We start from the raw sequence: 13,544 nt of genomic DNA, 5'->3' as shown, positions 1-13,544 counted from the left end.
CCCTGCAGTGGCACATCCTATTAACCCATCCTTGATAGAAGAGGACACAAGAGGAATCTGGGCAGGTCAGAGTGAAGGCTCTCAGGGGCAGCACCATCAGCCAAGGGTAATGTCGCTGGGCTCGTGGTGTTTGTCTGGAGCTGTGCTGGAATGCCTCAGAGCCATCTGACTTTGTTCTTCTCTGATGCTATATTCCTGTGCCTCTGGACCTTTTGGGCTTCTCGGTCTCACTGACCTCCATGATGGCTAGCTGACTGTGCAAGACTTTACCTCACAGATGCTTTGCCTCCTCTGGTCCTTGATATTTCATTTACTGTCCTTTTCTCCCTTATTCCTTCTCTGCTATTGTACACTCCCTTTCTCCATTTGTGCTACTCCATTCCCTGCCTCCTCCCTTGTTCTTCATTGCCAGCTATGAACTTCCTTATCAGATGTTTCCTCCTGCAATGTAGGTGAATTGGCTGCATGTTCCCCATCCTGAAGCTTTGGTTCAGACTCACCCAGGGTACAAACCTCAATAAAATTAGTGGCGCTCCCTCAGGGTGTAGTGGCCATTACCCTACGGTTTGGATGACAGTTTATCTATCTGCTGCATTATCCATTGCTCTTGTTCTGTTTGGAGCACTCTGCCCCATGCAGTCCTTGATGGGCCTGGTGGCTGCAGCCAGCGTAACCGTGCTCAGGACATGGGTGCCAAGACTATAGGTGAAAGTGGAGTGAGATCTGTGGTGATCCACAAAGCAACAGCTCTGCAATGGGTTTTTGTCTGCATGTCTTGCAAGCTGTAGCGTGTTCAGCTGTTGAAGAGGAGACCTTAGAGCCCTGTGATGTACTGCAGGAGTCCATGCTAGTGATGCACTAGATGATCTCTTTCCTTCGGATCTGTGCTACTGTGTGATACCAGCATGTTCCCAGAAGGCTCTGGCATGGTGGGTGGTGACTTTTGTATGTGGGCTAGTCTTCATCTTAAAAACAGAAAAAGAGGTGATGTTTTCACTTTAGAGTGACTAATATGCAAGCTATCCTAAGGAGAGAAGCTCACCAAAATCAAAATTAAGTGCTAGTGTCAGCTTACTTCACGCTGAAATTTTTTCCTTCATTTTTGTTGCTTTCTCCCCTTGTGTTAGTCACCCTGAGGTACAGAGTAGCTTTATTTCTGTCATGAAGGCATAGGCCTGTTGGCTTGGGATCTCTGATGACCCTCAGCATCTCTTGGGAAAAAGGCCCAGTTAAGCACTGATCCCTGGCTAATAGACTGTGCAAGTAACCCCTCTGCTGCCACCATGAATTTCCCTTGTGTGTTTAGATGGATGAAGGGCTCTGCCCTCAGCAGTGCTGCTGGGTGCTGTCAGTGCACAGAGCCATTGCTTCTGATGCAGCATCTGTTCCTGCCCTTCCTGGGCAGGGAGGTAGGAGGCCACTGTTTCCTCGAGTAGCACTGACCTGCCAGTGGGCTGATGGCACGTGGGCTGATGGCACGTGGGCTGATGGCACGTGGGCTGATGGCACGCTTCTGAAGCCTCTTCTGGCTGCAGTACAGTGCCCAGTTAGTTATGGTCCACTGACACCCTTTCCCCACTGGTTACAGAGTCCATGTCCTTAGAAGCAGGCAAAGAGCAATGTGATGAAATGTATCTGGTGGACCAGTGCGATTTTTCTGACCCCCCTCTCATTCTCTCAATCCGTCACCAGGCTGTGGGGCAGGAAAGGAGGCAGTGTGTCTTAGACTGTGATTCTCCAAGAGTGCAAACTTTATCTTGGGATAAGCTCTGTCTTTTGTAGTGAACATTGCTGCTGGGCTCCAGGGTAGTGCTTGTCCCTCTCTGCCTGTATCAGACTTGGGGGTTTGGGTTTTGGGTGCACCATGGTGTTTCACGCTCAGATCCATCTGTCTGGTGTAGGAGGTGGAGGAGGCTGAGTCCTTCTGTAAGTGATGAGGAAGATTTGACATACAAGTGACACGGAAAGCTGCTATATGGCCAGGGTGAGACTGCAAGACCTTAGCTGAACCAAGGTCCATCTAGCCCAGCATCCTATCTCCACCCTGGCTGAAACAGGATGCCCAAGGTTGCCTCTTCTGTCTGTGCAGTGGAGATTATTGTGGTCTTTGTTGGGTCTTAGTTATGGTATGGGATGCTATGCTGCTCTGGGTCCTGAGGTGAAATATGTGGCTGCTCCTAAAGACAGAAGTGTGCTATGGAGAAGGGGTTGGACAGCATTTCTTCTTGGGTGGTCCTGATGGATTCTGCATGGTAAGTGCAACATATCATTCATTTTGAGGTTTGAAGCATGTCAGAAATGTAGGTGAGCTTTGTAATGTGCATGAAAAAGGCCCAGGCAGAGTTTCTATGTGCAAAGTGCTGCATGTTCTTGCAGAGAGAGAGCTCTTACCCTAGAGGACAAGATAGATGAAGGGTGGGAGGACAGCAGAAGAAACGTCTTGGCCCAATGGGCCAGCGCTGGAGTGAGTGTAGAAGCAAGGGTCCATGTGTCACCTGTCAGGCTGGTAGTACTTTTAAGAGGGGAGCACTGGTTGATTCCTCTGAGACTTGCAGCTCAGACCTGGGCCTTGTTAGTAAAATAGCTCTTCTCCCCAAAGATATCAGGTGCTGTGGAGGTGTGGTGAGAACCAGCGTGGTGTTGGGAACATTTATGGCCAACATCAGTGACACTTGGATGTTCCTTTCCTTCCCTCAATGCAGGAGGAGAGTGCTAAAGATTTCTGATGGCATCCAGCACCTGGGCAGCCTGCGCTGGGAGCTGGCTCTCTGTCTCTTGCTGGCGTGGATCATCTGTTACTTCTGCATTTGGAAAGGGGTCAAGTCCACAGGCAAGGTGAGTCTTTGGTTCAGATCAAGCCTCTTCCCTTGATCACAGCTGGAGCGCTTGATCTGCTCACATTTTGTACATTCAGAGAGGTCCTAGGGATCCCCTGGAACCACCCTCTGAATAAGATGGCAGGAGCCTGTGGGGCTCAATTTGCAGCAGGAGTGTGAGCCAGGCTCTGTGTTTTGGGTAGGAAAGGATGGGAGAACCAAGACGTTTCAGAGCACTAACTTCCAAGATGTATATTCCCATCTGGTCCCTTTCCATCCACAGGCCTGGGACACCCTACAATCTTCCTATTTATGGGGTGGTTGCATGTTCCACTCCCTCCCACCACAGAGTAAGCAAGCAGCATGGTTTTGCCTCTGCTGGCACGTGCAGCTGGAAATTCAGTAGTAATGGAGGTAACTCTGATGGCCTCAGAGCCCTCTGCCTCATCACCATAGGGATCTTCTTTTTTTCTTTTTGTTCATTCCAACTCTTCCTACAGTTGCTTTTATTCCCCAGCAATAAAGGTCTCCTTTTATTCCCCTACACTAGTCACCACAGAGGTATTTCTTTGAATGCTTCTGGGGAGGGTTGGTGTGACTGTCTGGCTCCATCCCATGCTCCCTCTGTTGCAGAGTGTGCCACTGTCATTTGCACTGGTCCCATTACTTAGTTTTTGCTACCACCTCCTGACCCATTCCCAGCCAGTTTTGTCTGGAGTCAGCAAGAACAGATGGAAATGAAAAGGTTCAGTATGTTACCTAAATGGTGTCTTCTCTGCATGCTTTGAACAAGACATCATGTGTGATGGGTTGTAACTTTTAGCTGCATCTGTTTCCATCAAGTTGATGGCATGGATGTTAGCAGTTTCTCCTGCTTCCAGAATGGTCCGGGGTTATGAAACATGACAGGGAAATCAAGCAGCTTGCAGAGATGATGTTTTCTGGTTTCCATGGAGTAAAATTAGAAGAAAAGAGCAACTGCTTGCTATGGTGGCCTGGTATAAGAAAGCAGAGGCAGTCTAATAACAGCAAATATGATACTAAGATACAGCAAACATAGTGTGGGAAGTGCTGGGAACAAATTCAATCTATTTTAGCTACAAGCTCTAGGTTAAATGCAAGTGCTATTTAGCTAAAAGGACTAGTGATGGTGAGATCTTATCTTCTTGAAAACGGAAACCTTTCAGTAAAGCAACAGTGTCCGTAAGTTTATCAACCCTCTGCATATTTAATAATCTAGGTAAAATGATGGCTGTGGGAATACAATCCCACTGGGGAGGAGATATACCTTAGTTCTGGGCATTTGCCTGTGGAGGGGCAAGCACCATGAGCTGAAATCACCCTACACAGAACAGCAGCAGCAGTTTGCATCCTCTGACGTGGGGACTGCCCGTTCCCGAGGAGCACTCACAGATGCAGGAGGTTGTCACAGATGGAACCACTTTGCCGAGGCATGTGGATCAGATACAAATAAAACCCTAGATGTTGTTGGCCAGCATGTGACAGAATGATCACACTGATCCCGGCAAGGTTCCTAGTGATGTAGCTAGTGCTAACAATGCCCCAGAAATAAAAAGGTTGGGTCTGAGCCAAGCACTGAGTAATATCTCATTGGATCCAGATGTTCCTGTTGTTAGATAAAAGTTTAGCACTCTTAATCCAGCAAAACATTCTCCAAGTTCAGGTCTCTGGTCTCAGTGCAGATGTGAGCGACTGTTGAGTGAAAAGCCTAACACGATAGTTTGTGCAGGCTGTAAAGCACATAGGATGTTACCAAAATGTGAATCCAAATCATATGCCAGACAACTACCAGTCTGTATTCTGAGCTCCTAAAACTTACGTTAATTAGAGATCCAGCCAAGAATGTGCAACCTGGCATCCTGGAAGAACGTGTACTAGGGTTCAAAGGCAATGGATTGTTTTTAGGATTTTTGTTTTCAACCTTGCTTTCATGAGCTAAGAAAGATTAATCTTGCATCTTGTAATTTCCTGAAGGAAAAATTTGGTTGTGTGGTAAATACAGGGATGATTGGTAAACTCGCAGGACCTGCAGATTTGATTAACTGTCACTGAAAATCTCTAAATCAGAGACTCCTTGAAAATTTGAGAATGAAATGAGTGATGGTGTTTGCCTGAGTTGAAGGATGCTGTTCCTGGGTTCCTTCAACGCTCAGGATGCAGATTCAGAGGGACAGGGATGGATCTGCTCACACAGACATCTCAGGCAATCGTGATCCCCAGCAAGGAGGTGTTTTTCACCGACCTCTGTGGCATTATGCAAGACTGCTGTGATATATAGAGCAGGGCACATGAAATGCATAGAAAACCTGGAGCTGCGGACGGAGATAATGATCTAGTAGTGTGGTTTTTCAAGGATGGGATATCTCAAATCCTTCTGTCCTTCTGCATTACAAAACTGAATCACCGAAGAGTGTATCCTGACTTAGAGGAGGGCTTGTGTTGCAGTGCCAGGTGCTTTGGGTGTTGCTTTATTCAGATGGAGTACATCTGAGGTGATCCAGAAAAATAATCTCTTTTTGAATCACTATTCAGATCATAAGGACTACCCAGGGCAGAAAGTGGAAGTGGTCATACTGTCCAGGGAAATCATGCACTCGTTCTTAGTAGGAACCCCTCTAATGCAGAAACTGCTCTAGCTGTGGCCGAGCCTGCGACCCCCACGCAGGGATGGTGGGCTTTGGGTGGATTTGGAAACAACTCATTCTGGATGGATGAGCAGGTGTGAGAAATAGATCATTTCACATCATTACATTTTGCGGTTCCTCCAGAGATGAGCTTTAGCTCTCTGGTATGTGACTGCCAAAGCTGAGAAGAGCTGTAGGGTAGCATGCAGGTGAAGCATGCTGATGCAAATCCTCACTTAGTACATCCACACAGCAAAAACCTGAAGGAGCAACATTTCTTTTTTGGCCTAGCATGATACAACAGACTGAACGATATTTTTTTTTCAAGGTGGTCAATAAGTCTTGAAGGTGTGGGGGCAATACAAAGGGATTAATGACACTACTTGAATTGCTGGGGGTGCTGCATGAGCCCTTGATTTGAGTTTGTGCAGGAAACACAGACTACAACATGTTGTTGTTGTGGCATGCTACAGCAATTAGCGTGAACAGTCCTGAAAGTACCTTTGTAATCCCCAAATTGAGTGCTATATTTACCAGATGTGGAGTCCCTGAAAGGATTAGCTGATACTGGCCTGCAGCATTCCCCCAGGGGACATGGCTCCTTTGTAAAGGAAGGGATTTCAACCCTACCTGAGTACATCTGCATTGCTCATGGGACTAGGGGCATAAAAAGCAAGAGGACACAGGTCCTGTTCGGGTCTGCATCCTTGGTGGTAAGTCTGAGACATTCTGCCCTGCTCTGCCTGAAGTGCCCATGTTGGGTATTTGAACAGGGGTCAGTCTGAGGCAGCAGCTGTGAGCCACTGCAGCGGGGAGTGGTGGGCACAAGACAGTCACCAGTGCCAGCCCTGAGTGGGGGATGCCCAGTGTTGTTCCTGGTGGTCCTTCGGTAACAATCACGTGTATCGCTTATCTGCACACCCCTTCACCCTTGCCACTAAATGCTGTGGAAAAGAGACTTTCTATGTGTGAGTCAGACCTCTATTTGGGATAGGGATGTGCAGATGGATAGTGGGGTCAGCTCCTTCTCTGATGCACATAGGTATTACACTGCTGGCTTCAGTAGAGCTACTCTGACTCCAACCTGGTGACAGCCTGGTTAAGGGTCTGGATTGCTTTTAGGACTAGGAAAGTTTTCTCTGTCTCCAGATGCACCATGGCATGTCACAGTTTTCCTGGGCACATTTTAAAAGGCATTTCTTTCTGCTGCAGGTGACAGCAAGGTGCTTGGCAAGGCAGCCTGACCCGTCCCCTGCTGTTGCCCATCTTCCCCAGCCCAGGGGTCCGTGCTGTGCTGCCAGCTGACGCCGTGTGCTCTGGCCCGTGCTGCTCACTCACACTTTTCCCTTTGTCCTCCTTCCAGGTGGTGTATTTCACGGCCACGTTCCCATACCTCATGCTGGTCGTTCTGCTGATCAGAGGAGTCTCCCTGCCCGGGGCATCCCAGGGAATCCTGTTTTACCTTTATCCAGACCTCAGTCGCCTTGGGGACCCCCAGGTAAGGTGGAGGGGGAACCAAATGGCTGAGCTGTGCTTGCATGGATACTTGTGGCTGTCCTGTCTCCATCCTTTTCCCACTTTCTTCCAATTTCTTCTTTGTCTCCTCTTTTCCCCCCTCTGTGGGCATAAGGCAGGGCTGTAATATTTGTGCATACTCTTGATGTCCCTGTGCTCTCTTGCCCTCGGTCTACACCTGTGTTGTTACCTGTATTTTCTAGTCTGAGTTGAGTCTGAGTTGCTCAGGGGTATGGGAGTGGGATTTAACCCTTCATCACAAGTGGTGTCATCTGTCCTCCCTCTTTCTCGGGGAGACTCCTCTGCTGTGGAGGCAGCCGGTGCACTGTGCTGGCAGCTTGCAGGGACGAGCCCTGCTCCTGGCGTGCTTGCTCCAGCTTCCCTGGGAAGCATGACGGGTGTACGGATGGCGGGAGCCGTGGCATGCTGCAGCAGTCCCCAGGACACAGCCGCCCTTTTTGCCTCCCCATCTGCAGTGAAAAAATTCCTGCCTGTCTGACGGGAGGGTCAGCGCCCGACTGCTGCTTTTAATCTCTTTGGGACAAGTTCTTCCACGTTAAATCCTGGCTCCAGCTGAGCTGCTGTACCAGCCTTTGTGTGAAGGTGTTTCCAAAGGAGATTAAAGGGTGCCTGCCTGGAAAATAGGCCAGCAAAACCCTTTGTAACCCCATTAACTCTTTCTGGTCTAGCCCCAGAGCTGCCTTGGTTATTAATTTGCGAATGGGGGCATAAGTACTGCGGGAGGAACAGCTCCGGCTGATCCTGCCCTCTGCGATGGAGGAGAGGGGATCCCTGTTCCCTGTGGGTGGGGTGGCAGTGTGTCAGGGGCTGCAGGGCACCCCCGGGTCCTGCCTGTGCCACTGATGCAGTGTGGCTCTATGCAAGTCAATTTGACTTATGGTTTCCGATCTGAGGAGCTAAACACGAGCGTCTGGTTTCCAGCTCCAGGCAGTCTGGTTTTTATCATGGGAAGGACTCGGAGTTCCTGTTCAGCTTTCTGGAAGTCGCTCTCTGGTCAAGGCTGTGCCTGAGCAGGGGGTGAAAAGCCTTGTTTTACAGTGCCGGCTGCTTTCTTGCTCTCTGGGTTTTGCTGTGGGCAGGAGGTGGGTAGGACAGCTGCTACCTCTGTGTGAAGGTGCAGCAAGGCTTGGAAGGGGATAAGGACAAATCTGTGTCTGCAGTGTTTGTGACTCCATTTGTGCTGACGAAGTGCAAGAGACTTCTGAAATGAAATAACGTTTTCGAATGCTGTTCATTCACTTCTGAAAAGTCCTGTTATTACTGTGGCTGTTTTGCCCAGGGGACTGAATGAAAGCACTTCAGGTGTGGCATGGTTTTGCTGGTACTAGCTGTGTCCTCATTAGGTCTGTCCTGGCAAACTTTTCCAATTACAGCCTGAGCTTTAGAAGCACAGCTTCCTTCCAGCCTGGAAAATGCCTATGTGCTGGTGTCAGGGCAGAATAACCCTTCAGAGCAAGAGGATGGCTTATCCTTGCTCCTCCCTCCCTGACTCCATCATTCCCCAATGAATGCTTCACTTCTGTGGGAGAAAAGCAGTAGTCGGCAGCAGTGGTTGCCTTCTTCCAGCAAGCTTTAGCCGTTCTACTGAACCCTGTAGCAGGGCTTGAGGTTTCTCTTTGTTTTCCCATTAGAGAGGGAAGGAAAGGGTTAGTGCCCCAAGCCCCACACGGCTGCTGCTGTGCCCCCTCTCTGTGCAGGGACACCATGAGTCCTGCCAGCCCATGGGGGCCAAGTCAATTACAATTGATTTGTGCTCAGAGGACAGCAAACTGTAATTGTTTACCCACAATCCTGCACTGCCTGGAAAAATGGAAGATTCTTTAGTGCCTGGGAAGGGACTCTGGAAATAGAAGAAAAATTCAGGAATACCCTCTCCAGTCTGAGCCTAAGGCATCTCAAGGGGAGGTTTAAACAAAGGGAAAACAATATACAAGGAGACAAAATCAAAACTCCTTTAAAGTATATGAAAATCTAGGTGAAAAGAGGGGATGAATTATTTAGCAGATTCTACCAGGGGAGCAGCAGCAGCTGAGATGTGATTAAGTGTCAGAATATCAGACTGGTGTGTGGAAATCATTGCTTTTCACCTGCCAAATGACCTTGGACAGAACTGGAAAATCCTGCCTACAAGAGCTCAGGCTAGCTGATTGATGGTGGTCCCTTCTGGCCATGAAGGCTACAGTGCCCTAAATCTTCCTGCACCTTCATTTTATAAACCTATGAAATTCTTATAATTAAAATGGTAAATAAAATGCATTTGATAGGTAGATCAGACTATACATAGAAACTGCCAAACAGAAGTTTTGAATACTGAAGTCCAGTTCTGCTCAAATGCAAGCAGATAATAGCAAAACTGCCAAAGAGATCATCTGTTTTGAACTGCATGCCCCCAAATGAACAAATCCAAAAAAGCAACCCCATGGTTTGTTTTTTATTTGTATAATATCTAGTATTATGATGTTAGCATACCAGCCGTTGCTAGGGCCAAATCTTTTTCCCCCTCCTTGATCACAATTTCTGTGTTCCAGAAGTTTCCTACTTATTTCATAGTATGGGTGGTGTTTTAACTGAAAGGGTGTCTTGGGGTTGTTCATCATTTCCACTTTTGATCCCTCCACCCTTTGCAATTATCTTTGTGGCGATTTTATCAATTGTTTATTTCCATAGATAACACTGGGAATTTATGGATGTGATTAAGGAGAGGGATGCACAGTGTGATCCACTAGCAGGAAGCTGAAACAAGAGGAATTCAGAGTAGAAATAAGGTTTAAGTGTGGGAAACTTCTCATTAGAAGAACTTTTCTCAGGCACTGGCAGGCTCTCTGTCTCTTGATGTTTTAATAGACAGATTTAAAGAGAAGAATGATGGGTTTGATGCAGAAAGTGCCAGCTGTGTGTTTGGGTTTGCTTTAAAAGGAAGAAATGTAATGGTCTCCTTTCACTATGGTATCAAGTCTGAAGTGATTTTAGCTAAATTTCATTAGATTTAATGAGTGAGAATGGAGAAGGAGTTAAATTCAGCAGCCTCTGAGCATATCCCTCTCTGGAAAAACAGCAAATGTTTCTCAAAACCTCCCACTCTTGTCTTCCTCTTGAAATTTTCAGAAAACCCACCACCTTGCTGTATGTCCTTATACTTTATCCACTCTTTATATAAAGAAAAAAACTTTCTGTGACGAGCTGCTTTCCATCTGGCCCAGACATGCCGAAGGGCCCAGGGGGGACTGTGCCCCTGGTTCTGGGGGCAGGGAAGTGCTGGCAGTGCCGAGGACCATCAGAGGACCTGCAGTTCTGTGGACACCCTGTAAGCAGTCCCCACTGCCACACTGGACACTGCACAGCACCATGCCGAGACACCCTGACTTGCTCTGTGCAGCTAAATTCAGAGCATCACCTTCATCCAAGCTCTGCTTCTCCTTGTGTCTCCCTCTCTCATCTGTGCTACTTTTCCAGTAACCTTCCTTGCACCCCCCTCATTTTCTTTCACCCATTTCCCTGGCAGTTGCTTTTTGGAGCAGTTCACCCCTGCAAAGTCTCCACTGGCTCCTGCTTTCTGATGGATGCAGCAGGATGGGGAGGCAAGAGATGAAGATGCCCCCTGCTCTTTGGGGGGCTGTCCACTGTGCCTGTGGCTGGAGAGAGAGGCTGCTGGGGTCCAGCTCACAGTTTGCAAGCAGCTCTTGCTGCAGAGGCTGCACTGAGGATAATCCCCTCGGACCACCACAGGTTGGACTGGAGGTTCGTGCATCTTGCAGGGCTGTGACCTGCTGGGTTAACCATGGGCCCCCAAAGCCACGCTGGGGAAGGGGTCAGAGCCCCCAGAACCTCTCCAAATTCAGGCCCCTCCTGCTGCTGCTCCATGGCCAGCGAAAGCTGCTGCTTCCCAGCAAGAGGGGAGGGTGACTGCGGGCCTGTTAAATATTATTTGTTCCCCTTATTTATTTTTTTCACAGCAAGCCTTTAACTTGACCCTGTGCACTCGGTTTGTGCTGTTGCCGGCCCCCCGCTTCCCCTTTCTGAAGGCAAATGTGTTTGTTTTCGTGCCGGAGGGTGACACGCTGCGCCTGTGCGTGGACACGTGTGCTGGAGGGGCTGCCGCTGGCACTGTACGCTCGCTCCCACCATGTGCCCTCACTCCCTGGCCGAGGACCCTGTGCCCTCTGGCCCCAGCAGAGGGTCTGGGAGCCTAGGCACCACTGCTCACCCTTCCTGGGGTTTAGAGGGCAGGTACGGGGCAGCAGGGAGGGAGACCTTGAGGCTCCCGCAGCGTGCTGGAGGGGCTTGGGGCTGGCGTCCTCTCCTACGCCTTGCTGGAGCAATGCATCCACGTGGGATGAACCACAGCTGTATTTACCTTGTGGGTCTTCCTCCTCCTCCTTCTCCTCCTCCTCCTCCTCCCACGCCTTTTGTCAGTCCTACCGGTATGGGACCCAGGTGGTTGGCTGGCTGCAGCCACGCAGCCCTGCTGAGTCTGATCTCAGCGCTGACATAGCAGGAAGGAATAAAGCCATCTTTCTGTCCACCCACAAGCAGCAAGGCAGGGTGGACCATAAAGCCCAGCTTCCCAAGCAGCAAGGGGCATCCCTTGGAGCATCCCTTGCCCCTCTGCACCACTTTGGGTCAGGCAGCTATGCTCCTCAGGATGAACCAGAAACCTGTTTGTTTTCTTGCACTGTTTAAAGAAACCCCAGCAGTGGGTGGGCCCTCCTGGGTGTAAAACATCCCTGTGGGTACCGAGGTGTGGGGGTTGCATGAGTTTCGTGGTCTCTGGCAGGGCATTGCGGGGCCTTAAGTGCTGGCACAGGGAGATTAACCAGGGAACAAAGCCCCAGTCCTCCACTCCCAAGGAGACCAAGGATGTATTTTCCAAGCAGCTGGGGCTTGGGGCTGGGAATATGATGCTTGGCTACATGTAGGGAGGGCAGAAGGACTGGGAACGTGATGCTTGGCTGAGCGTAGGGTGGGCAGAAGGACCAGGAATGCTTTACAGAAATGGCAGTGACTCCAAGAGGAGGCCCTGCCTCCTCTCTCCTGGTGTAAATGAGGATGAGGGAAAGTGTTGGCCTGGGCTGTGCAGCACGGTGGTGGACTCTTTGCAGAAGGGCCCCAGGGCTGCACAGCCCTGCACCACTGCAGTGCTGCAGGACATGGACTGGGTCTTTGGGCTGAGGCCTGTGGGCCAGTCCTGAATGAAGGGAGAAAGGCAATAATCTGGAAATGGTGCCCTGGGTGTCTTGAGGTGAAATCTCAGGAATCAAGATCTCCCTTTTTAAGGCTGGGCTGAAGAGATGTGTTTGCATGGTGCAGTGGGTGGCTGATGGGTAACACCAGCGCCACAGGCTGACTCCTGAGCTGTGATGCTGGGAGCAAAAGAAATGCTGGTTGAACTGCAGCTCAAGACTTGGGTGGTTTTTCCTCTCTGCTCTGCATTACACCAAGCGTGACCCTCCACGCAGCATGTACCCATGCCATGCTGTATCATCTCTGCTTCATGATGGGCACAGTTTGGCACTTCTCAGTGTGACACCTGTATTTGATGTATGACATGCACTGGGTTTCAATAACATTTTGCTTGAAAATGGTGTTTACTGTTATTTGTAAGTAAGTGCTTTGTGATCTTCCTAAGGAAGGATCTGCTTCAGAACAGGGGGCTATTAAATTCCAGTACATGTAATAAAGCAAATATTGCTGAAAAAATTAAGGGCCAAAAGAGTATGTCCTCTTATAGACCATAACCATCTTGGATAACTGCAGCTCAGGTGCGAATGCTTTGGCTAAAAACAGAGAGTAGGAGGTTATTACAAACTGGAGTGAACAACATGTTCAAGGAAATTGAATTATGAATTAAATAAAGTGGATGGCTTAGAAAACTGCAGACAACAATCAAATCAAAATACCCGTGCTGCCTATGTGCCAACAAAATCTGAACGAGATAAACTTTACCAGTCTCTTTGGAAGCAGCAGCTAGAGAACAGCAGCATGCTTTTATCTGCCGGGGAAAGAGAGCTCTACCTGACCCCAGCAAGCCCTTTTAGTCAAAGTGGAAATATTAAAATAATGAGAGGCTGTTGATCAGCAGCACAGGAGGGAAAGGAGGGTCTTGGAAGGACTGAAAAAAAACATTTCTCTGAGTCACTGCAGGGAGAGGAATGAGCACAGGCAGCAGGTTGGGGAGGGAAGATTTGGGTTGCTGTTTTCTGAAGCGAATGATCTGTGTAGCCCCTGTGAGCCCATGGGGCTGGGAGGACTGTGGTGACTCTCGTGAGAGGCTTGAGGAGGAAGCTGGACCACAGACGGGCTAAGGTCCCTTCCGACCCCAGTGGTTCTGCAGTTCTGGGACTCGCTGTCACTGCTTGGCTCTGTCAGGAGCACCCACACCATCAGTCTTGTTGCAGTCCATTGATCCCCAAACAATTTGGGAACTGCCAGGGGGCTGTGAAGGGCACAAATGTGGCTTGGTCTTTGGCCCAAGAGCTGCAGTAACTTTATAAAATGAGAAATAAAGTGTGTGCTGCCTGAGCTGGTGCTCACAGTCATGCTAACTAAG

At 49.2% G+C, this 13,544-nt stretch overlaps 1 protein-coding gene across 6 annotated transcripts in view; it reads left to right on the top strand.

Annotated features, from left to right (window-relative positions):
• Positions 1-13,544, top strand: part of LOC141944658 (sodium- and chloride-dependent GABA transporter 2) — a 45,948-nt gene that overhangs the window by 20,861 nt on the left and 11,543 nt on the right. For all 6 annotated transcript variants that reach the window (XM_074871622.1, XM_074871625.1, XM_074871626.1 and 3 more), the window contains 2 exons: positions 2,703-2,835; positions 6,825-6,959. In XM_074871622.1, coding sequence (XP_074727723.1) covers positions 2,703-2,835; positions 6,825-6,959 — 268 coding nt within the window. The remainder of the gene's footprint in view (positions 1-2,702; positions 2,836-6,824; positions 6,960-13,544) is intronic.

The sequence above is a fragment of the Strix uralensis genome, chromosome 5, assembly GCF_047716275.1.
Source record: "Strix uralensis isolate ZFMK-TIS-50842 chromosome 5, bStrUra1, whole genome shotgun sequence".
NCBI lineage: Eukaryota > Metazoa > Chordata > Aves > Strigiformes > Strigidae > Strix > Strix uralensis.
Note: the sequence above shows the minus strand (reverse complement) of the source record. Positions and strands in the feature narration are given on the sequence as shown.